The 26265-nt window shown below is 37.0% G+C and overlaps 3 protein-coding genes across 5 annotated transcripts in view; 2 read left to right on the forward strand and 1 right to left on the reverse strand.

Annotated features, from left to right (window-relative positions):
• The window catches only part of LOC149034816 (uncharacterized), a 96652-nt gene that overhangs the window by 54801 nt on the left and 15586 nt on the right, over window positions 1-26265 (forward strand). The window lies entirely within an intron of this gene.
• LOC149034821 (uncharacterized) lies at window positions 1373-5347 on the reverse strand. 3 transcript variants are annotated; one of them, XR_016182875.1, is made up of 3 exons: window positions 4699-5347; window positions 2888-3113; window positions 1373-2126 (listed from the first exon to the last, which is right to left on the reverse strand). XR_016182875.1 is itself a non-coding variant. In XM_089193640.1 (3 exons), the coding sequence occupies exons 2-3, from the start codon at window positions 2913-2915 to the stop codon at window positions 1844-1846; spliced, it is 348 nt and encodes a 115-aa protein (XP_089049766.1). In that variant the 5' UTR covers window positions 2916-3113; window positions 4699-5347; the 3' UTR covers window positions 1373-1843. The 3 variants fall into 3 exon arrangements, 2 of the variants coding, with proteins under 2 accessions (XP_089049766.1, XP_089049765.1); XM_089193640.1 differs by having other exon boundaries at window positions 2851-3113; XM_089193639.1 differs by lacking the exon at window positions 4699-5347 and having other exon boundaries at window positions 2851-4277.
• On the forward strand, window positions 7556-25393 carry LOC149034822 (uncharacterized). The gene is made up of 4 exons (XM_089194916.1): window positions 7556-7601; window positions 8966-9267; window positions 19887-20514; window positions 25329-25393. Exons 1-4 carry the CDS (start codon window positions 7556-7558, stop codon window positions 25391-25393), a joined length of 1041 nt encoding a protein of 346 aa, XP_089051042.1.

The raw sequence follows: 26265 nt of genomic DNA on the forward strand, positions 1-26265 counted from the left end.
ATCATCTGATTGAGAATGGGTCAAACTCTCGCCCAGGGTCCACTGAATCCAAGATGGCGGCAGACCAATCCACAGACCCCACAGAGTCGGTAGCCGTCATCTTGGATGTAGACGCAGAGAAGACCCTGGGAAAAAGTTTTGACAAAACAATAATTAGGAAAAGATAACTTACTATGAAACTTCCTATGAGGCAGCCGATAACAGCCTGGGAGATTCATTATAAGCAAAATGTTCCGTCGATTATTGGACTCCATGTCTCCTTACATCGTAGAAAAAACTCCTCGAATACGCACGCCTATATGCCCCTCTTCCCCCTCCCTTCATTAGCATTATACATCCCTCTACTTCAACTTTTATCACTCTACAGCATAGTACAATATTATAACCCTGAGTAGCACCGTAAATGCAGCGCTTCACAACAATATGTACCCCCAGTTAGCACTGTGCTTCCCTTTACTGAATTTTACATCACCATACAGCGCTTTATAAACAATTTCTCCAATTTGGCCCAAAAACAAGTGCGGATCTTAGTCCGTACATGTTTTTGCGCGAGATAGAGGCTATTGTGTTTTTTATCCTTCAAACATTTTGCAACCCTCGTGAAAAAATTTTCATGAACAGCTTACTGAACTGAATAAAGTTTGATGCGATGACTTTTCGAGGTGGACGTAAGGTTTGCAAATTGGGGAATAACATTTTCGCGGTCTATTTAATTATTGATAGTTTCCATTTTGTAGGGTTCTTCTTTAAAACCGGCGCTCTGTTTTTAGCGACTCATTCAAGTACTGCTCTAGCTAAGACGTAACTTAACTCTTTATACAATAGGAAATAGACAAACAACAAGTGGCACCTTTTAAAGGACATTAACAAGTTTTGATAAGTCTGCAAATTCTTTGGGCAACAATACTCATGAACGATTCATAAACATCGGTAGCAGTTACGAAAGTTTACGCGTTATATTTGAGTTTTTTGCATCTGGAAAAGTCGTTTCTATCTATATGATGACTAACCCTCTTTCTCACAAATGTGACAATTATTCTGTACCTAATCAGCTCAGAGGTGAATCAGACAGTAAAAAATTTGTCAGCAGATGTAACCAGCTGCTGATCCCTTTTTGTAAACTTGTCATTAACTGTTCTCAGTTCCTAGGGAAATGCTTGTTTTTCCTTTTCATTTTCCGAATGAGATATATAAATATTTGAATGTTACATCTGGGGAAGAATTTTTCCTGCAAAAAATTTGGGCTTAAAAGACACAATGGTGATCTATTGACATATTGAATAAAAAACACACTTGAAATATAGATCTATTTTTGGCGAACGTCTTTAAAAGTCCTAAAAAACAAACAAATTGAGTTTCAAAGGTGGACGCATTTCGGCTGGTGGACATGGTTGAATTTACTGCTCTACTTCAGTGGAACAATTTAGACAACAATAGATTTTTCAACGCTTCTCAAAGGGATATCAATCTCTAGATAGATAGATAGATAGATAGATAGATGATCTTTCTTTATACAAAATAATATTTTAAGCTACAAGCTTGTGGGGTCGCGTGAAGAAAAAATGAAAATTACATGCCATCTTAATATAACTTGAATTTAAAAAGAGAAACTTCTATATACTATAACTCCTAAATAAAAAAATCTCTGACGCTGTGTTTCATCGATACTATGGTCACTACCGACTAAAAAAACAAATTTGTAGTGTTTACTGACAGTTCAAATGAATTAGTAGTAGTTATCTTGCTTATTTTGTCCACTTAAGGATGGTGTCCTCTTAACGTCATCTCTAGTAAAATCTCAGTTTTCCTTTCGATTGATTCCTAGTCCACAGGTTCTCTCACTTTAAAGTCTCATTTGCCAGTGTTTGCTCTCCTCAGTCCTCTCATCATTGTAGCGGTTATAAAGCGAAAGAGCTCCCTCCATGTCTCGGCGACATAATCGGTGCATTTTGTTGGAAACGAATCCTTTAATGTCCAAATTAAGGCTTCTTCTATCATCTGATTGAGAATGGGTCAAACTCTCGCCTGGGGTCCACCTACATCGCGAATCCAAGATGACGGCAGACCAATCCACAGACTCCACAGAGTTGGTACCCGTCATCTTGGATGTAGATACAGAGAAGACCCTAGGAAAGAGTTTTGATAAAACAATAAGTAACAAAGAATAACTTACTATGGTACTTCCATAGAGGCAGTCGATAACAACTAGAGAGATTCATTATGACCAAACACGCTCCGTCGATTGTTGGACTCTATGTCCCCTTACATCGTAGAATAAACTCCTCGAATACGCGCGCCTATATGCCCCTCTCCCCCTCCCTTCAATGGCATTATGTATCCTTTACTTCAACATTTATCATTATACAGCAAAATACATTATTGTACCCCTGAGTAGCACTTTAAATCCGTAAAATGCAGTTTAAATCTATGCACAGCACCATACTACGCTAAACGTTCTTTGATACCTTGTACATTCGTATAATGCAGTTTTTATAACTGTACAGCGCTTTTCGTGAAAAAGTCTTTATGAACAGCTTACTAAATTGAATTGAGTTTGAAACGAAGACCTATCGTGGTAGACGTAAGGTTTGCAAATTGGGGAATATCGTGACTGAATATCCCCTAGTTTTGGTTGGGGGATATTCATCTGCGTTTAAAACAATTGCGCGCAAGCAAAAATATTTGATGCATCCTAATCAACAATATGTACCCTTAGATAGCACTATATTTCCCGCTACTGCAGTTTATAATACTATATAGCGCTACACAACAATATGTACCCCTAGATAGCACTATACTTCCCGCTACTGCAGTTTACATCACAATACAGCAATATACGACAATATGTACCTCAAGGTAACATTGATTGGCATAATAGGATACATACATCGAAATGTTCCAGCCTCACGGGCCATGCTTTATGTCTTTCTCCAAGATTCATTAAATACTCGATGAAAACCTCTGCGTCGTTTAAAGAAAAAATAGCATTTTCCAGAGCAGTCATGACTCGTCTGACGTGAAGATACAGAGATCGAGAGTTGATTACGGCTTCAAGTTTCAAACTCTTAAAGGCGGGAAATATGTCTTGAATTCTTGGGTTGGACTCAAAAAGTCTGAAACAAAATCATTCACGGACATCATTATTAACTCTGAATAATGGAAATTCGACTTACGTTTACTTTAGATATAAACTTTACTCCTATTTTGCAAGTTATGCAAAAAAATCAAGACACTGAGAAATACTCACAACAAGACACAGCTTCTCAGTTATGAATCTCCATTCACATCCTCAATAGAGCTATGCTATCACGAAGGTAGTGCGCATGCGTTTGCATTTGAAAGTCAATTTGCGCAAAATAATGACCCGATTGGTAAGAAAACTGGCAAAACACGCAGAAGCGATGGTGCTTTCGCGTTTGCGCACGGAAAGGCTTGAGAAAACGTTTTCACGATCTACTTAACTGTTGATTGTTTTCATTTCTAGGGTTCTTCTTTGAAACCGGGGCTCGTTTCCTAGCGACTTGTTCAAGTATTGCTCTACTTAAGACGTAGCTTAACTCTTTATACAATAGGAAATACGCAAACGACAGGTGGCACCTTTTAAAGGACATTAAACACGTTATGATAAGTCTGCAAATTCTCTAGACAGCAATAGTCATCAACAATTCATAAACATCGGTAGCAGTTGCGAAAGTTTTCCCGTTATATTTTAGGTTTTTGCATTTGGAAAACTCATTTCTATCTATGCGATGACTAACCCTCTTTCTCACAAATGTGAAAATTATTCTGAACCTGATCAGCTCATAGATGATTTAGGCAATAAAAAATATGTCAGCAATTATAAACAGCTACCGATCCTATCCGTAAACTTGTAAATAATTGTTCTTAGTTCCCCAGGAAATGCTCCTTTTTCCTTCTCATTTTTCAAATGATTTATAAAAATGCTTGAATGTTGCAGTTGGGAACGAATTTTTTCTGCAAAACAATATGGGTTCCAAAGACACAATGGTGACTTATTGACATGAAAAATAAAAAAAAACACACTTGAAATATAAATCTATTTTTGGTGAACGTCTGTAAATGTTATAAAAAAAAAGAGTTTGAAAGGTGCACGCATTTCGGCTGTTGGAAATACAAGCTTGTGGGGTCGCGTGAAGAAAAAAGAAAATTACATGTTATTCAAATATAACTTAAATTTGAAAATAGAAAATGATGTACATTAACTTCTTAGTTCGAACAAAATCTTCAACGCTGTGTTTTATCGATACCATTCACCGACTGAACAACAAATTTTTAGTGTTTACTGACACTTCAAACGCATTATTTAGGATATCATCCATCGAAATTGAGGTTTCGATCATCATGCAACAAAAAATAAAGGTAAAATCTATTGGTAACAAATGAGGAACGAAGAATAAAAAAACATGGAAGTCACTAAGAATAATCGCGCTAAGACCTTCCTATATACCAAGGAATTGTACCACTGGATTCAGCATGTTTAAGTTAGCAACTTTCACGTGTAGCATGACATCCAATTAGGATCAGCATACTGTTTCCTCTTTTTCTCCATTTTAAACGATTCCAATCCTAATTGTGGTATGATATTTTCATAAAAAAGCTACTGTCACTCGCGACTCTACAGTCTTTTTTTTTTAGGAAATGAAACACAACAAACCAGCGAGTATTTAAAACACTTACCGTCCAAACACTTTCTTCCCTATGACGCTCTTAATGGGCTCAATGAGCTGCCAAAATTATCTTAAAATGCATTTTTGTTCGTGTGATAGCGGAATGTCTCTGATTCGTGAAGTCGATGTTGCCTCAGCAACTGAGACTACTATTTCGATTCTGTTATTACGCGAAGCAAAACAACCCATGGCATTTACAGTTTGATCGTTAAACCTAAAATGAAGATGTGTAGACACTAGCTGAATAAATTTATGAATCCAGCTGCTTTCCCTCGAGAAATTTGTCATACGCTGTGATGATGGGTGTGTCTTTATATCGACCAACATCTTGACTTGTTTGTTGTTCGTGAAAAGCTGCCGTTTGGTCGAGAAAGAGTAGATATACCCTGTCTTGACTAAAAGCCTTAATACTTAAATGAGTGATTCGTGCATGAGTGAAAATTGGAAAATTATTTAGCATTTTTTCCCGACAAGAACATACAAGAGACGAGTTAACACCTCAGCTATAATTTGCATTCTGGGTATGGTAATCGGGTCTTTGTACTACCAATTAAGCTCCTGAGTTCTTCCCCTGACATATCTCGAGCCAAAAACTGTCGCCGAACAGTCTCCCTCGGCGATTGGGCCTCTAGGCATCTAACCTTTCTCTACGGTGTTGGTAAATGGCATTTGATGATGAGATATTTTGAGCTGTTACTACTATTATTAATTTACAGATGTTGTAGGAATAACTATCAGCGATATTGATTGGAAACCGCTAATTTTCAAGCACAATGAAAGTTCTATAAGTATAGACAATGTGCAGTTATACGCCCTTCCTGTGTAATTGGAAGAATTTATTTCGTAAACTTACCTTCGTTCTTCAAACCACTAATTTTCTAATATTGCTGCGGTACTTTCATAATTTATTCATTAAAATTTCGTGTAAATGTAAAACGTAGACTAAAGCTGGCTCGATCTGTCCTCATGGGGCATCTGGTGAAAACGTGTGAATCATTATATTGGTGCAAAAAATTATTTTTCTTGAGTTATTCCGACAGGCCTCAACGCACGGATTCAGGCGAATTTATTTATTTTAGAAGTTGTAGAGTCGGAAATTAAGAGCGTCCCACCTACTTGAAAATATTGATTCGCGAAACATATCTGCTGAAATGTTCGAAAATTAATACCTGTTTAGGAGAAAGGGATTTTTCATATATTTTTGCTTCGAATAGTCAAATGAGGATATAAGCCCGTCCAGACAAGTAAAGTAATTCTCCATTCTTAACTAATTTGTGACAGTTATATTGAAGTGTGTAATTTTGAAGTGATCCTTAAGTGACATACTCCAGTACATAACGAGATATAACCTCTCTCAGTTACATTAACTTTGTATTCTTCCTTGATGTGACATAATTATAAATGACGTCACAAACTTGGGCTCCAGGCCTCTGCAGTGATCATGATGCTAACGAATAATGCAATGAACGTATGTCTGTGACGAGAAAATTTTGCAGGGATTTTATTTCAGGTATTGGCGTTAGGTGATGTCTTGTATGAGCAAATTTTTTTTTTGGTTTAAGTCGATGAAATTATCTGCTGAGAACTTCTATTTGCGATTTCTTGTTCAACCCGACAGAAAACAAACGAAAGGAAGAAAACGATGGAGAACAATTCTCAAACTAAATTTTCACGCCACTCAATGATGTCTAACGATGTAAAAGGGAAGAAGAGCTCAAAAGAAACTTAGTAAAGAAAGCAGGCCAGGGACACGCTCCAGAGCTGCCAAAATGGTAAGGATCTGAGAGGTAATTATAAAAGACAACATAAAACATTAAACCTAAACTACCATAACTTACAACTTAGTTCAGCACCGTGATGCTAAGAAGGAGAATTGAGAGGTATGTATTTTTGCACCATAAAGAGAGTGGCTTTCTATTCTCGAAACCCCCACGGACTACTGCCGCTGGAGTCAGTGCAAGTCACTCCAACTAACCTAAGGTTGGTATATACTTATTGTACTTATGAGAAAATAATGGGACAGAGAGGGAAAATCAGGGCGTTGGCTAGATATATCGATTTTAATTAAGTTATTTTTAGATTGAAGCGGAACGCGGCATTGGGGTTTCCTAATTTGGTTTCTTTATCGCCAAAGTTTAAGATTAAAAGAGCCAACTTGATCTTCTCGCTGTTTGCCAATACATCAAGTGTATTCACAGGCGACTGCGGCTCACTGAGAGAGGACGAACGTTTTTCGAAACGAATGCGATGCGTCGCATGTGCAAGCAAAAACAAAAACAGCCATGACAACCGTCCAAGACTCAAAACTATGACTAACACTGTCCCATCATTTTCTGTTGAAGTCTCTAATGCGCGCAAATCTTATAAAAGGACTGTTAAAGGACTGTGAAAGGAACTAGTCAAATTCAGACCAAATTTTCACCATAGGTTCCAGTGCTGGTGTTTACGTCATGTCTAGCATCACGTTCAGAGACGTCACGCGACGCAACAACTCGATCTCTGCCGTTTAGGAAATTTTTTAAATAACGTAATTAGTATATTTTAAGGAGGCAGAATATCATTTTAGCCGGTTTTCCCCCGGAAACTAAGCGGCCCAGGGTTTCCTTTCGTAAATGAGAAATCTCAAAAAGTGAAACTGGAAAACACTTTACCTTTAAAAACGTTTTTAGGTTGAAGTCTTAGCGTCAGTAGTTGTCAGCGACATCTGATGACAACAACCTTTTACGTACCTGACGACTTTCTTAAAAGATGAATGACTCTTCAGTTTTATAATAATTTTTTTTGCTATTTTCTCATCACCTAGAGAATCTACTAAATAATTTGGCACCGAGTAACGTTTTCCTCGTTTTTCCCCAAAAAGCAGAAAAATGCAAACGAGACAGGAAATTGCTGCTGATTTTCCAATTCTGAATGGTGAGTCATTCCTAATGCTGTCTTTCAGTGTCAGAAACTCACGGTAAGCTTTAAATGCATTGTGAAACGACGCCGCCTGCAATGTATTTTCAGTAATTTGCTCAGTAAGTGAAAGGTTAGTTCTGAGGGGGGCAAGGTGGGGATAAAATTGTTTGGTCACTTAGAAGGTACTTATCGGGGGGGGGAGGGGGGCAGATTGGATACAAATTTCAAAGGAATTGGGTCTTATTCATGTTTTTGATCGCCTTTCTCTTTTACGAGGGGAAGAAAATCGAACTGAGATTTTAAATCTTATCTTATTTATTGATAAGAGTAATGCTGAAGAAAGAGTCAATCTTTCGCCATGTCACAGTTTCAAAATTGAATTGAAGACAAATTTGTTCATCAAAACTCTGTCTTCTTTTGGACTATTTTATCTTTATGTAAACTCAAGGTTAGAAACGCCTTGTTAATTGCTGGCTGAGAGAAATTGTTTACTTTTCATTTACGGTGTAAAAGAGTGAATTGAACTCCGTCCGAAAGAGGAATAAGACACAAATTGCATTGGATATAATGAGGTACACTAAGGTATATAGACAGAGAAGTTGTAGTAGCTGAAATATTCATTACTGCTAGAGTAGCAATTCAACTTTTTTGGCTCATTTGAATACTTGCTGTCTTATTGTAGACGAAGGGCAAATATAGCGAGTAACTGACAGGAAATTTAACTACATTTGTTTGCTTTTTCACGTCTAGACCCGGTATCAATGAATTATTTTCTCACGTTCTCTCAAAAAAAATAAAAAGATAAGTAGGTTGTTTCTGTTATGAAACCCTGGTCTTTTCCATGGTCTTGAACTGCAATCAGCTACAGCCAAAGAGAAAACGAACAGATGTTATACACCACGAAGAAAGGAAATCATATTGAACACATAAACTTGTTAGCGACTGACCAAGCCAACAGATTCCTAAAGCGATTTACATGTTACGTGTCTTCCTTTTATCCGATCCTATTAGCTATCGACAAAAATACCAAATTAATCACCTGATTTTACTCCTATTTGGTAGACACGATAGCATAATGGTTAGTTCGCTGAACTCCGGGTCAAAAGGTCTGGGTTCGAAACCTGGCCAGGTCATTGTGTGGTGTTCTTAGTTTGTCGGTCGGGATTAAGAAATAATAGCAAAATAATAAAGTAAGATGAGATCGTAGCTATTCTGAGTCACTATGACTTGAGGTGGCAAAAGTCATCTGATTGTGCTTATGTCATTACTTTAATGGAAGATATTCTTCTATTGTTGCCAGGTTGACAATATTTTTTTTGAAAAGCAAAACAACAGTTTTCTGAATTTTAAAAATCATTCCCATACATCTTAATTTTTAGTTCAGCTGATTGTCCTGCAATTGTACGGATACTTCAAGGAATGGCAACAAAATCCACAGTGGTCCCTCTCCTGCTTCCTGGCCCTGCTCCTCCCCCTCAGTGGCCTGCAAGTGGAAGTAACTGGTATGGTTGAGACGAATGTCCTTGATAATCAACTGCAAACAGGACAAGTGGAGATGCCCACTCTTGTAGGTGCGGTAAAAGACAGTGGTGTCGTTGATGTTACACTCGAGGAAGGTGAACAGCAACAAGAAACCTTTTTCAGGGAAGGTGAACAAATTGGTAAACACGACATCGCTGAGGTGTTTTGCGACCGTGGTAGCCAGACGAGACTGCGTTCACAATCTATCTCTAGGGACGCAGAAAGTTTGAATTCACATTTCTAATTTCGAGTGAGTAGAAAACGAGCGAAAATGTTTTAAACTAATTTTACAAAGCTGTTGTTCATTAAACTACGCTACGCTGACAGTCTGACCGTCTCCTTCATAGGAGAAGGCAGTTTAAAACTTTAGCATGGAGGCTACGCATACACTTTTCTGGGAACTAGGAAGGAACGCCAAGGAAGACTTTTTTGTTGATTGATGTGCGTCTTCACTAAAAATTTTTTGCGGCTCATGTCATATTAATTATCTCCTTTTTAGATTTTCGTTATCGACGCATATATACCACCGTCAAAGGATTCTTTACAAAACGATTTAATCTAGTAGAGTAGCTCTATCTAACCTGAAGAACTAGTGATAATTCTATCACTCCAAAAGACTTCAACCCCTTAACTCTCAAGATCTGATTGTTAATTCTCCTCTCTCGCTGCTACCCATTTCCTTTTAACGAGCTGTTCAATCAATTGATTTATGCATACGGTATTTCATTTTCATCAAACGCTTAAACGTTAATGCATATGATCAAATTTCTTTCAAACAAAGAACACAAATCAAGAATAAAACGGCTTTATATGGAACATGAACTCGATAGACTGGAAAAACGTAAAATAATTTTTAAAAAAATTTAGAAATAATAAAAATAAAGTATAGCTAATCAGATCGTATGAAAGTGAGAGAATAATGTTATGTGAAGCACTCGAGAAGTATTTTAGTAATGTTAAGGTATGTGTATACGAAGTATGCTGAGTTTTTGGGAGATTTCTACTCCTATATTTTGGTTGCTTTTGGCCTCGCACCAGCTGCAGGCATTGTAATTAACAACGTATGAATAAATGGCTTTAGTTTCTAAGGAAACTGTAGTGCTGCGTCGGTTAGGGGTACGACAAGATAATTTGGTTTATAATCCAACTGCACAAGGTAGAGTTCAAATAACTTGAGTATATGTATATAGCACATGTGTACAGTTGGTTATTTTGTGCTGTAAAAAAACCTGTTTAACCGGTCGGCTCCTTTACGCACAACGAACACGCCTAACAACTCACGTTCCATCACGTACCATAAAAACAACGTCCAAAGTCCATTAGAACATACCCAATCATTGCACTTCACGAATATTGGGCAATTTTTTATGTGCTTGAATTGTATTCCACCAATCAAATTCACATCTACGCGCGCCCGTGTATTATTCACTATTTATGACTCATTTCCTCGGGAAAGTTCACAATGTATCATCAACTTTTGGTTTTCCTGAGAATGTCACGCAATGGTTAAAATATCATTATGGTCGACACCGTTCGTGTTAAGTCATCTTCTGAGGAATTCATCAAAATATCTTCGGTCTTGCAAAATTTTACAAATTGAACTGGTTCTTAAGGACTAAATCAACACTCCGTGGCTGACGAAACGTCGTTTTAAGGTAAGCTCTGAAATAATTTATAAAACTAAGCGGATTTTTCTCTCACCCACTCGCAATGTTCCATCAGTAACATTGCAAATTTGAATTAAATAAGAAAAACTTATTACATTGTAAAATAAAGACAATCCGGTATGAGGCATGATGGGTCTTGTTTTCATATAGCTCTTTCAGCAAAGTGAGCCGGCAACAACACACGAGACCATATGATCGCAGACAAAAACAAGTTATGAAAATGTTATCGATCTAAAGTGCTGTATCCCTGCTTTCTCCATACTAGACCATATGATCGCAGACAAAAACAAGTTATGAAAATGTTATCGATCTAAAGTGCTGTATCCCTGCTTTCTCCATACCAGACCATATGATCGCAGACAAAAACAAGTTATGAAAATGTTATCGATCTAAAGTGCTGTATCCCTGCTTTCTCCATACCAGACCATATGATCGCAGACAAAAACAAGTTATGAAAATGTTATCGATCTAAAGTGCTGTATCCCTGCTTTCTCCATACCAGACCATATGATCGCAGACAAAAACAAGTTATGAAAATGTTATCGATCTAAAGTGCTGTATCCCTGCTTTCTCCATACCAGACCATATGATCGCAGACAAAAACAATTTATGAATATGATATCGTTGTAAAGTGCTGTGTCCCTGCTTTCTCTTTTTTTTCTATAAGAATATTTAGTTGGAACCGAGAAAACTGAGTGTTACCAGATAATCTAGCGCCTTTGTCCTTTCGATTTTGAATGTAAATTACCGGCTACGTGTTATATCCTGTTCGCATTATGGAAATTGAAAGAGGACCTAGTTGTCACAAAGTTTCGAGGGGATGATGTTTTGAACCGCTCCTTGCTGTAAATTGTAAATAGTATAAAACTTGTCAGGTATTTTTAGTAAGAGAAAAATTTAAGGCAACGAATCAACATACGAATTCTTTAACGCATTATTTGACTTCTTTTCGAAAAATGTAGGTTTAATCAACTCAACAGCGTAATTGAATATTTATCAACGCACCTGTGGAAAATAAAATGAGCTGAAATCCAACTCGCAGATAGATTTTAAAATAAATGATCGTCTTCTTTGCTCCTTTTTGTCCTACATAAATTAACGAGTGATACTGTTGAGAGTGGTGGAAGGTAAATTCATTCAAGGTTTGATGTCCAAAATTTTCTCAAGTAATATTTGACTAAATTTGAGACTTTTTGAGACGGTTTGAGTTTGCTTTAGGTTTAATTTTGTATCAAAATTTGTCCGGACGTAACTTTTAAAAATAACCCACGAAACAAAAATTTTTATTATAACAAAGATGTTTTCTTTCTCTTATGAGCAGTGGAATATTTACATCCTCACCTATGGATCAGTGATCCTGATATCCATTTTTTATCCCACACATTTCTTTACAATTGTTTCTCCGCCATGTTTAAAGGCCTGGAGAGGTGAAGTATGATCGATGTCTCAGATTTCTGGTAATGAAAAATTACCTTGTCGTCTGAAATAGAGTGAATTATTACTGATGAATAAGCGGTTTTTTTAGAGACGAGATTACCATCAGAAAAACAAATAGAGGGAGACAGTAGGGGAGGTGGTGTGCAGACTTTTGGGATATGTATATTTCTTTTTCTTTTGCTTTCCCGACCTAGTTTACTGATTACAAATTTTAGAAGAGATATTTCATGAATTCTCGGGTAATTCGTGTGTGACAACTTACATTCCATCACGTACCATGGAAACGTACCAATCAGAACATACCCAATCATTGCACTACTTAAACATTAGGCAATTTTTCACGTGTTGGAATGTCATTTCACCAATCAAATTCCATTTTGCTGAATTAGACTTCGCTCCATCACGTTTCATTTCCTTGTAAACAACCAGCCTGATCACGTATTCTAACCGCGTTGTCCAATCCCCACTGAAAAAAATTCACACTAAATGCTACTGATAATGAACTTTTCACGTAATTCTCCCGCGTTTTCAATTTTGTATACGAATAAAATCGGCTTTTAACTACCTTGGACTTAATCCAATCGCATGTCTATTCCTTGTAAACAACCTGCATTTTATCAGGTATTTCACACACAGTAGGCACAGTCCAGATAGGCAACAACCAATCAAGGAGCCTTCTCTCAAATATTATCCTTTTCTCGCTTGTGAAATGTATCTTCATTTGGTCGAGATCGCAATATATCTTTGGTTAGAGTCTACTGGAGATACAAGAAAGTTTCAGTTTGCTTTGCGTGGTAAAATTACATGGAATTAAATGTTTTAGACATCTAACTGTAGACAAATAATTTTGATTTTCACTCCGTTAGAGGAACGGCAATAAGCCTGGTCTCTTTTGCAACTATTATTTGGTCTCATCACTGTACGCGCTCTCTCTCCGTCGGGGAATAGATGGCGTTGTGTGACGAGACCAAACAACTGCTGCGAAGGAGACAACAATAAGCGTGGCACCAATCCATTTTATTTTTGCTTGGAAAAATTTTAGGCAATAGAGACAATAGACCACAAGATACCTGTGTGAGGTCAGATAAATTAGGTTTTTTCTCTTTCTCTTAAGGTGAAGTAATGCAATATTTTCGTCCTTTTTTATATAGTTATGCTCTTTTTCTGTTGCAGAAATGAAAACATTAGGTACACAAAGTGTCCCATCTCAACCCGCCCAGTCAAAAAAAAAAACTCTTGCATGCTACGCATGCCTATGTTTTCACTTAAAAGCCAGAAAATTAAAAATAAACTAGTTTAGTGCAAGTGACATTAGTGCATGACCATTACCTTGCTGGGGTATATTAGCACTATGTCATTTCTATACTGCCGCAACCTTGGGCCAATATTCCTCAGTAAAGCCTCGTACTCGACTGCTTAGTAAGGAGTTACTACTGGCTTTCGCAAAAATGATCTACCCTGTACATGTATCTCAGGCTATTCTGAATTCTAAAACAACTGATTTCCTTGTTGCTCTACATTTCTTGATATTTTTTTTACAAATAGACAACCAGCAAAGATTATTTGATATTTAAAAGACAACCAGTCTTGATTATTAGGAGAATTAAAGTTAGCACCAAAGACAAATCAATTTTGTGCACAAAGCAACGTAAACATGAAATGATTGCAAAAACAATTTGTTTAATACACATATACTTGTAAACCACAAATGTCAGTAGTTTTACAGTATTTAAATCCATTTCAACATACATCAGCATGCATAAATATATATATTTCACTGTATTTCCTGTGATAAGTTTAACAGTTGAATTATGAATATGGGCGTTAGTTCAACTTTAAGAAATTGAATAAAGACATACATCATTTATAAGTTTTGACCAGTGGTTCCTATTTAAAAATCAGATAAGAGAATTTTTCTTTTTCTTCGGTTTTTTAAAATTTGTTTCTTACAAGGACTCAACATAAACTCTCCCCTGTTGTGGAGATATGGTGGCCCTATGATTAGTGAGGTGGAGTCAGGGTCATGAGGTCTGCATTTGTAACCTGACCGGGTTATGTGTTTTGTTCTTGTACAACACTTTATTGTTTCTCACAGTGCCCCTCTCCACCCAGGAGTATAAATGGGTAGCAGAAATTAGTCAGGAAAGCCTGATAAAATGCCGGGGGGGGGGGGGGAGGAGAGTTGGGGAGTAGCCGGCGTGGGATACAATACAATACAATACAATATTTATTTGCCATATACGACATTTACACATGGAAAAAAAAAAAATGGAGAAAATTGATGACAGAAAATGAATGGCGAGAAAACCTGAAAGAAACCACGAGGCTTATAACAAGTCAGGTTTTCTCACTTAAAATAACTAATCTTATATTAGAATTACAATATGGACTTATGGTAATTAACTTTGACCGCGCACACGTACACACACACACACACGCACACACATATTAAGTAAGTTAGTTAAGAATTACTGCCTTACAGAAGCTAATACTTAGAGAGAAGAAATTCCTTAAGCTTTCTTTTAAAAGAAGCGGAGGAGGGAGAACTAGTTATGTCAGAATTTAACGAATTATAAAAGTTTGGACCTTGAAAGTAAATTGAAAACTTCCTGGTGTTCGTTCTGCACAGTGGCAAACGGAAGGACTGAGCATTCCTAGTATTATAATTGTGGATTTGACTATTCAGTAAAAAAAAGTTATTGAATTTGGAAGGGAGTGTAGAGTTCTCGAATGAAAACATAAAAGTACCTAATTGAAACGAATGGATATCATGAAATTTTAAGAGTTTAAGTTCCTTTAAAATAGGGCCAGTATGGGCAATGTATGTAGAATTGCTTACTATTCTTAACGCACGTTTCTGTAAGGTTACAATTCTTTGAAGGTTTGACTTATAGGTACCAGCCCAAGCTAAATTGCAATAATACAAATATGGAAGGATCATAGAATTGTATAAAGTACGAAGGGAGTGAGTAGAGAGAAAAAACCTAGATTTATGAATAATACCTATAGATTTGGATAATTTATTTGCTGTTAAGGATATATGCGATTTCCAGGTCAAATTGTCATCTAATAAAACACCCAAAAACATGGTCTCAGAAACACGAAGAATAGGCTGCTCATTTATGAAAACTTGAAATTCAAAGGATTGCTTCTTTTGCCAAGGCTTGAATACCATAAAATTAGTCTTGGCTAAATTCAAGGAGAGCCGGTTTGCTGCAAACCAGGTTGACAATTTGTTTAATTCTCTATTTAATGTGTTAATTAGGTAAACAGGGTCATTATGGGAGATAAATAAGTTTGTATCATCAGCAAACAAGATTGCATCAAGCAGGGAAGCATTGTTCAAATCATTAACATACAGGATAAAAAATAAGGGACCAAGAATAGAACCTTGAGGCACCCCACAGGGAATCCCCTGTGGGGCAGATCTAACGTTATTAAATTCGACAAATTGTGTCCTCTCAGAAAGATAACTTTTGACCCATTCTAGTGCCAGACCACGGATCCCATAATGATTGAGTTTTTCAAAAAGAATGTCGTGATTTGCCGTATCGAATGCTTTCGAAAGATCTAGGAATACTCCAATGGCATGTTCTTTTCTATCAAATGCAGAAGAAATTTTGTCACACAAATCGATAAGCGCAAGGCTAGGAGAGCGATTTTTTCTAAAGCCATATTGATTATCACATAAGACATCGGAGTCATTGAGATAATTCATAATACGGTTGTAAATTATTCGTTCCAAAAACTTTGAAAAGCACGGTAGAACAGAAATAGGTCTGTAGTTGCTGAAGAGAGCTTTGTCACCTGATTTAAAAATAGGTATGACACGAGCAATTTTCAAATCATCCGGAACGATACCATGAGTAATGGAGAGATTTACAATGTGTGTTAATGGAGAGGAAACGCTGCATATAGATCGCTTTATGATAGACATAGGGATATTGTCATACCCAGCCGATTTTCCCGCCGGAAACGTAGATGCGATATCTATAATCTCCTCCTGAGTTGCTAAATTTAGGAACATTGACTGAGGGAAATGACCAGGAAGAAAATTCTTATACGAGGTCGTAGATTGAATTCGTTTAGCGAGGTTTGGTCCAATATTGCTGAAGTAATGACAAAATCGATTAGCAATCTCCATTGGGTCAGAAATATCTTGATCATCAACCTTAAACACAGAGTTGGGTTTAGGTCTCAATTTCTTGCTGTTTAGTACCTCATTAAGCAGACGCCAAGTGGCTCTTATATTGGATTTTGACTCGCTTAGCCTCTTATCATAATATAAACGTTTCGCGATTCGTAGGGAGTGATTCAGTTTGTTCTTATAAGTTTTATATTTCGCTTCGTTCCAGAGAGAGGGGTTTGAAATATACTGCTTGTATAGTTTGTTTTTCTGCTTGACAGATTTAAGTAAGCCCTGGGATATCCACGGTTTCCTAAAGTGAAGGCGACGCTTCAGTTTCTTCAAAGGAAAATGTGTTTCGTAAGCTTTAGTGTATCGCTCAAGAAATTTGCTGTAGCAGATTTTAGGATCATTATACCCGTCTATATTGAGCCAATCAATACAATCTAATTCCTCTAGGAAGTTGGAAATGTTTAGCTCGCTTTTGTCACGGACAAATATGTTCTCTTGGTGTTCGCGGGTACACTTATGATCGAAGCAAATGGAAAAGATAGGCAGATGGTCCGAAATATCCGTTATTAATAGTCCAGACTTCAAATAACTGTGCTCGACATGGTTAGAAAAAATGTTGTCAATCAGAGTTGCAGTGTGAGAAGTAATTCGGGAAGGTAACATGATTAACGGAAAAAACAGGTGAGAATACAGGCCATCTAGGAATTCCCCGGTGGCGTTGTGGTTTTGATTTTTTAGCAGATTCAAATTAAAATCTCCCATTATATAGCATATCTTGTTGTCCCGAGATATTTTCCCTAATATTTCGTTCATTCTGGTCACGAAATCATTTACATTTTGATTTGGAGGGCGATAAATTATACCAACAATGATATTTTTCTCATGGGGTCGAATGATCTCAATGAACAATGCTTCCATCACCTCAGCTTTATCAGCATAAATATCGGTGCGAATTCTAAAATCAAGATTGTCTGATACATACAAGCCAACACCTCCACCCGACTTAACAGGGCGATTTTTGTAAACAAAGTTATAACCATCAATTTCGACTCCAACTGGTGAATTCATTAACCAGGTTTCAGTTATCCCAACAACGGAGAATTTTATATCTAGAGAGGTTAGAAGGGTCGATAGTTCATCAACCTTTTTTTGAAGGCTTCGAATATTTAAATGGAACAATGAAAGATGATTCGATTGTTCACGACTAATCATGATTTCTTTTTGAAGAGTATCGTTAAATTTATCTTCTACATAATAAGAACACCCGCCGTCAATATTAAAATGTATGTCAGGGTCTAGATCATCCGAACGAATTAAGAACCGCTCAAAATCGGAACTCAATCGGAACGGGATGGACTGACATCCTGTCCAGGGGGTACGTGGGTAGTAATACTCCTAGTTGCTTCATCTGAGGAAACCAGGATTAATCATAACCATAACAATTTTCAATATATCACTTAACATTCTGTACAGTTGTAATTGGAAGGTTGGCTGTAATCGGACACCAGTAATCGGACAGTTGAAGCAGCCAATCATACTAAGTCCACTCAGCAAAGTCCATCAATCACACGATTGATCCCATAACCAAATTAGCAACGACCACTTACCCTGAAAAAAACTGGGAAATTTTCAAATTTGAAGAAGATTTTTGTCCTAAATGTCTTTTTTTTCGGAACTTGTAATGGTTATGATTAATTGGTAACAGGAATTCGTGTCGTCCAATTCTGTCTGTAATCATACGAGTGATTGACAAATCGGGCTCCTGCTTCGCTGTCGTCCGATTTTGTTACTGGAAATACTCATATGATTGCACACCAAATTGGACTCCACTCGGTCCTATTACCATTATTAATTGAAGTTCACGCCCTGGACGGGCCACTGTATTTTAAAAAGAAGTAAAGATTAGGACTTACCATAACTCAAAACTGTAAGAAAACTGTCCTCATTCGATGAGTATAACTCAACTTCAAGTGCTATTAATAATACAAGTAATAACAACGTAACTAAATAGACAGCATGAGTAAATCTTATTCTTGGTGAACTTCAAACCCTAGTTTGAGTCGTTTCCTTATTAAGAAATCAATTGTCAACTGATTGAGTAAATCATATATGTTGACTCAAACTAAAGGGAAACTAGTATTAATATCATTAACGTAGTTCTTCAAAGATCAACTAAAAGATGTACTATTATAAAATTTTAAAAAATGGGTCTCATTTTTCCGTATTTACATTGCATGTCTTATATTCTATTTATAATTACGTCTTAGTAATTTTTTGGGAATTGTCGGTCCCAATTTAAATGTTCCTAGAAGTTTCAGTTGTCCAAAGTTAAATAAATCTAACTGAAACCTAATAGGGCCTGTTTATTCTTTTCCATTTAGTTTTTTTTGCTTAGGATTTTTTTTTCTTCTGGTCTGTAATGATTTAACTTTCAATGGTTTCAGCTTCTTTTCTTAGAATTAAGCTACAGTAATAATATGCTTCTTTGTGTTGTTGCCTACAGGAGCCATTGCCTGTGTTGAACTGAAGAGATTTGAAGAAGTAATCACTTGGTGTGATAAGGGATTAGCTGTATCCTTTGAAGGAACCTTTAATTTTTAACTATGGGTATAATGGAAATAGTTTCCATAATTTGACAGTTTAAGGGAGAAAATACAAAAAAAAGGGTATTAATTATGATGGGAACTTGTCAGCTCATACTTTAAGTGTGAGTGATTAAAAAACGTGGGAAAAGTTATTACCTTGTGACTTATTAGTGATATTACTCCTTTTAGCAAATTTGACTTAGCTATACCATCCATGCCATAACTAATACAAAAGTTTTTATTTTAGTTAACCCTTAATTCCCAGACCAAATTTCTCATTATCCTTACTGTCAACCATACTAATTGTAATAATAGTTCAGAGAATTCAGTATTGGATCAACTAATTATCCCCAAATTGATATTTTCTTTACTATACTTATCTGATTGATATTGTATTGCTTTTGTGAGGAAAAATTCTCTCTTGGTCACTCATGGGAGTTAAACGGTTAAAAGACCAATATTCGTCTGATGTTAAAGCTATATCAATTTAAAAGTTGATCAAGAGCCTCCCAGTTTTTGTAAACAAGGGATTAAATCTAAATATTTCGCTTTAAATTTTGAGGCTGCACACAGAAAAAAATTTTTTTTGAAGTGTAGATTTACCTCATAACTGACTTTAAGACTCGATGATGATAAAACATCTACCTTTCATGCAAGCCCTTCTAATAGGCCATTTTACAGTTGTGTACTTAGTTGCTAAGCCTTTGATTTGGAGTGAGATTGAAGGTGACCTTGTTGTGATAGAGACTAGTATCTAGTGACAGTAACAAAGTGATTTGCATTTGAAAAGCAGCAATATTTTGATCATTACAAGGTCACCCTTAGCCATCACTCTTGTTCAGAAGCTTGGCAACCAAGCACAAAACTGTAAAAATGGACTATTACATACCAATATGATCAGAAAAATAATCTTTTTTGTTTTTTCCACATTTTAACCCTTAACATAAAAAAGATTGACAAAAACAATAGGATCTTGTCGTCATTAAGACGTCAGTCTGTCAGAGAAGTGGAGGATAAGTCCATGAGGGAAAAAGATCCTATTAGTCATGACCACGGTAGTGCAAGTTCAGGTGACGTCAAGAAAGTCATAGACTTCAATTATCAGGGAGAAGAAGCCATAGGGTACCTAAACCTTTATCTTAAAAAAGCTAAAGAAGTAGGAGACAAGCATGGGGAAGGTAACGCTTATGGCAATCTTGGCAATGCTTATCTCCGTCTGGGTGATTTCAAAAAAGCCATAGAGTACCACAATCTACATCTTAAAATAGCTAAAGAAGTAGGAGACAAGCATGGGGAGGGTGGTGCTTATAGCAATCTTGGTAATGCTTATCAGAGTTTAGGTGATTTCAAAAAAGCCATAGAGTACCACAACCTACATCTTAAAATAGCTAAAGAAGTAGGAGACAAGCATGGGGAGGGTAAAGCTTATGGCAATCTTGGCAATGCTTATGACAGTCTGGGTGACTTCAAAAAAGCCATAGAGTACCACAATCTACATCTTAAAATAGCTAAAGAAGTGGGAGACAAGCATGGGGAGGGTGGTGCTTATAGCAATCTTGGCAATGCTTATCAGAGTTTAGGTGATTTCAAAAAAACCATAGAGTACCACAACCTAGATCTTAAAATAGCTAAAGAAGTAGGAGATAAGCATGGGGAGGGTAAAGCTTATTGCAATCTTGGCAATGCTTATCAAAGTTTAGGTGATTTCAAAAAAGCCACAGACTACTATAACCTACATCTTAAAATAGCTCAAGAATTAGGAGACAAGCATGGGGAGGGAGGTACCTATGGCAATCTTGGCAATGCTTATCACCGTCTGAGTGATTTCAAAAAAGCCATAGAGTACCACAACCTACATCTTAAAATAGATAAAGAAGTAGGAGACAAGCATGGGGAGGGTGGTGCTTATGGCAATCTTGGAAATGCTTATACCAGTCTGGGTGATTTCAAAAAAGCCATAGAGTACCTTAACCTAGATCTTAAAATAGCTAAAGAAGTAAGCGACAAACATGGGGAGGGTAAAACCTATATTAATCTTGGTAACATGTATCAAACTGTGGGAGGTTTCATAAAGGCTAACGAGTCATACAACCTAGCGCTTAAAATTGCTAAAGAGGTCGAAGACAAATCCCTGGAAGCAGAAGCCTACTGTTTATTAGGATGCGTTTTTGAGTTACAGGGTGGACTGCCAAAAGCCGTCGAACATTACCAAGCTAGCATAAACTTATTCAATTCCTTGAGAGAACTTCTAAAATCTAAAGATGAGTGGAAAGTTAATTTTCGAAATCAGCATCAAATGGCGTATACGGGTTTGTGGAGAGTTCTCGTAGAACAGGGTAATATAGATGAAGCCTTATTTGTTGCTGAGAAAGGACGAGCTCAAGCTCTGACCGACCTTACGGAATCTAGTTTTTGTGGTGGAACAAGTCAGCACAAGGGAGGCGATGAAGATTTAGCAGTTTTAAAGGACGTTCCATCAGACACTGTGTTTCAGGCAGCGGACGAAGCTGACGTCAATCTTTGGGTTGTGTCCGAAGGAAAACAAGTTCAGTTGAGACGAAGTAAACTCAATGGTTCTGTTTTAGAGAATAGTAGAGTTAGCCAGGCCTTTGAGTCGTTTATGCTTGTTTTCTATACACAACTTGGTGTTCGCTCTAATGTGAGATGCGAGAATCGATCTTTGGATGCTTTGAGGGAGAGTCGTTCAAAAGTGGATGAGAAAACTAAAGAAGACAACCCTCAACCTTCCGTCCAACGTAACGAATGCTTGAGCACTTTGTATGATATCGTTATGAAGCCGGTGGCTGACCTGTTTCAAGGGGATGAGCTACTCATTATTCCCGATGGACCTCTGTGGCTCACTCCTTACACTGCATTGAAGGATGGTAATTCTAAATACCTGTGTGAATCGTTCAGAATCCGACTCGCTCTATCGTTAACAAGTCTTAGACTCATTTCCGATTGCCCGGGTGATTATCACAAAAGCGGTGGTGCGTTACTTGTAGGAGATCCATGGGTAGCCGAGGTTACTAACAGCAAGGGAGAGAAACTCCTCGAGCAGCTTCCGTGTGCCAAAGAAGAAGTAGAAATGATCGGAAAAATTCTGAATATCACGCCAATCACTGGCAGACAAGCCACGAAACGTGAGGTGTTGGAAAGACTCGGTTCCGTTTCCTTAGTCCACTTTGCGGCCTACCTACAGTAGTTGAAGGCGATTACGAGGTTTTCGTTTTCACCAAAATGACACTCAGATCTATTCCTGTATTACAATCAGTTATATCGAAAATAATTTAAAGACTTTTTCTTGTACATAAACAGGCGCTTGTCTACAGGGTTTTCAATGCGTTTATACTCTAAGCTTTTGATAAGCAAAGAAACATTTCGTCATTTGCAAAGTTGATGAAATTTTAAATTTAAAAATTTGAATTGAAAAGTTTGCAGCCATATGTGATATTAAACTTGGGTGGTTTTTCTATATCATGAATTACATTGTTAGAAATTGCGATTATCTTTGCAAAAATATTATTTTAAATTTGTTAAAATCCATTTTAATGCAATCTAATTCTAGCAGTGCCAAGATTGCCATTCTAAGCTTAATTTGAAGAAGTCAACATCAGAGATGATAATGTTATTGAATTTACTGACCATATGTTAAAGACACTAGACTTACTTTTAGGGGTGTAGCCAGCCTCTAGTCCCGTAGGCCTGGCCTACGACTTCTTCCGCCCGCTTAACTCTTATAATATGATTCTTGCAAATGTTGAAACAAAAATTGAAATTTCCTAGGTAACAGGCCTACATCAAGTCAAAAAGCTGGCTTTAACCCTGTTTTTAATTTTTTTTCAATTTCAGTCTATTTTATCAAACACTTATCTGTTCGTTTTAGAGAACCACGACAGAAACGTTGAAAATTGTCCGTGTAATCTAAACAAGGAAACAGCGACGCAGACTTGACTGTAGCAGAAGTTCCCATAGCTGTGACTTTTAATGTATGTGATATGGAACTTGTTCTTTCTAGTAGGAAAATATTTACGCCAATAAACTAGAGAAGCAGTTAAGGTAAGCCATGTAGTCCTCAATGGGAATTATTTTGGTGAAAAGGTTCATGAATAAATGTAAATCTAGTCCTTGAAAAAGTTCAGGACATCAGGAGAAAACTTTCAATCTTTGAAAATTCCTTGTTTAAATTTTTTTTCATTGCTTTAAATTTACCTTAGTACAATTTGAAGATGTCTGATAATATCTTTTTTAGATCTAAGAATTTATACTTAGGTATTCAAAGCGCGCTTTCTAATTAGAACCCGTTTTGTGGTCAAACGTTTAAGATATACTGTATCACAGCTGTTTTACAAGAAAGTTTTGTAAAATCAACCCTAATTTTGCAGATTTTCGTAACTATCATTGGTATATACTAGTATAGAATGTAATAATTAACCTCGCACATGGTTGAATATGATATAACGTAGAATTTTGAAAATAAGCTGGGACAGGCTTTGTACGATGTCAGTGTATTTCGTATGAGGTGTTTTGGTACTATTTTTATTTACAGTTGAAGATAGTTGTTCATTTACCTAAGTTTATATTAATTAACTGGTGAACTCCCAAATTCTGAAGAAAAATTCTCCCAACTGATAAGAATGTGTTTCTTTGTTGCTTCATTCCGAGAATTCGATGTAACATTACGTTTCTAGTATAAAATTATCGTCTAGTTTAGATTTTCTCTAATTGTTATTGACACCATGTTTGTTGGTGTAAACTGTGAGAGGAATTTAAATTATGATCAGTCTTGGGAGTAAATGGGTTCATTTTAGTGTCTCTGCGTATTTTACTTAATGCCTTGAACAATTTTATGCAGCTTCCATTATACTTTTTTTTTAATCTCTTTGTGCAAGAGAAATATACAGTGTATAAAATACAAAAATTGCGTTGATTTTCATTGTCTGTTTCCATATTCTAAGGATTCACGTGAGATGCAGAGAGAACAGATCCTATGGGGACTTCAATGCTTGTTTTGACCCGCGCACACCAAGTTGATAATCATTGCAGCTGACAGTGTACTAACGTTTCATGTTTTAAGCCCACACCCGCTTAACAAACTCGTGTCGTCTCTTTGATTGTATATCTTCCACTGCTTATCGTTCTCCATTTTGTCACACGGTTTTGAACGCCAATGGACGTGTTTATACTGTTACATGTCTGCGCTTTTTTTTACCTTTTTTCTCACACAAGTTCTACACCTTTTCACATTTGCGCGTCCCTTTTTTTCTGCTTCCTTTTGTTCCATCATATTTTTTTTCATCTTACTTTTCCTTTATTCCCATTTTTACGCGCACTTCTTTCATCGCCCTCAACTTTATTCTTCTGCGAGCTTCATTAGACGCGACTATCTCCCTGTCTGTTACAGTTTTCGTTTGTCTCAATCCTCGCGCAACGTCAGGCTTCTCACAAATCATATACCTCCTTACTCCCCCAGAGTAGTTGTTATCATGCTTAACGTCATCTCTAATAAAATCTCAGTATTCCTTTGGACTGATTCGCAGTCCACAGGGTCTCTCACTTTTTAAGTCTCACGTGCCAGTGTTTGCTCTCCTCAGTCCTCTCATCACAGTAGCAGTAAAGGAGCGAAAGAGCTCCTTCCATGTCTCGGCGACATAATCGGTGCATATTGTCAGAAACGAGTCCTTCAATGTGCAAATTAAGCCTTCTATCACCTGATTGGGAATGGGTCAAACTCTCGCCCAGGGTCTACCTGCATCGCGAATCCAAGATGGCGGCAGGCCAGTCAACAGACTCCTCAGAGTCGCTAGCCGCCATCTTGGATGCAGACGCTGAGAAGAAAATGGAAAAGAGTTTTGAAAAGCAATAACTAAGCAAGGATAAATTATTGTAATACTTTCTAAGAGATAGTCGATAACAACATGAGAGATTCATCAAGAGCAAACACGTTCCTTCGATTATTGGACCTTACATCGTAGAGTAAACTCCTCGAATACGCACGCCTATATGCCCCTCTCCCCCTCCCTTAAATAGCACTAGACATTCCTCTACTAGAACGTTTATCATTATACAGCACAATACAACATTATACTCCTGAGTAGCACTGTAAATCCGTAAAGTGCAGTTTTAATGTATATACAGCACCATGCAACACTAAACATTCCTCAATACATTGTACATCCGTACACTGCAATCTTTGTAACATATAGCAATATATACCCCTAGATGGCACTATACTTCCTTCAACTGCAGTTTATATCACCATTCAACGCCATATAAACAATTTCCCCGATCTGGCGCCAACGCGCCTATCAAAACAACATTTCCATTTTTCTGTGAAGCGAAACTTACGACGTTCTTTTAAAAAGTTCTGCTTTGATTCGTTTTTATCCCTTAGTATTCATCAAAGGATCAACAGTTTTTATGGAGAGATCAGTGTATTGTATTCCAAGAGCGAAATGACTGAATGAATATTTCTGGAAGATTCTCTATGACAACACGTGTGTATATAGACGAGCATGCATCACTCCTAAAGCGCTCAACCTATCACATGCTTTTTCAAGACGAAGACAGGCAAAAGAAAAGATCCATCAAACTGTGGGCTGTTGGCTTTGCCTTGCTGTTACTATGGAATATTGACGACACATGATTCGCAGTGTAACTTGTTTCAAAGATAATTCCACAGTCTATTTTTGTGAGAGAGGCGCGGCTTTTCCATATTTCGAAGAACTGGTGATAGCATGGCTTGCGACACTCTCTATTTTCACAATCATCATTACTTATACCCTTGACCAGATTCGTCAAGCTCGCTATATCTGCCAAATCCATCAATTCGTGGATGATATTGATGGGTTTGGATTTTAATTATATTCTAAGAACTTTATTCGTTGGCTACTTGAATTATATGCAGTTGAATTTTCTGAAGCGTCAATATCCAAGTTATATCTTTGTGTTGTCAAAGCTTTCCGTGCTGGTGTTATTTGCCATCTCTCTAATGAACTTGCTCGCCACCATTTTGGAACTTACTGTTCAAGTTCATAAGGTGCATCGGTTTATAGGATTACAACACTCGGAGTATTTTGAAATGATAAATGATCTTCTGCGTGACTTTGGTACAACCACTTTTAGATTCAAAATGACGAGTTTCTTTTTGCAGAAACTTTTCATTGATTATAAAAATATTCTCTCTAACCAAGCACCTTTGCAGTGATAACTTGGATGATAGAGCAGTAAAACAGAGAGTGTGTAGATTGGTGGGAGTGGCAGCTTCTCATCCCATTTGTCGCAATTTTCGAATGAGTGTCGAAAGTAACCGGAGATTTGCTCTACAGTGC

The sequence above is a fragment of the Pocillopora damicornis genome, chromosome 14 (assembly GCF_964200805.1).
Source record: "Pocillopora damicornis chromosome 14, jaPocDami1.2, whole genome shotgun sequence".
Classification (NCBI taxonomy): domain Eukaryota; kingdom Metazoa; phylum Cnidaria; class Anthozoa; order Scleractinia; family Pocilloporidae; genus Pocillopora; species Pocillopora damicornis.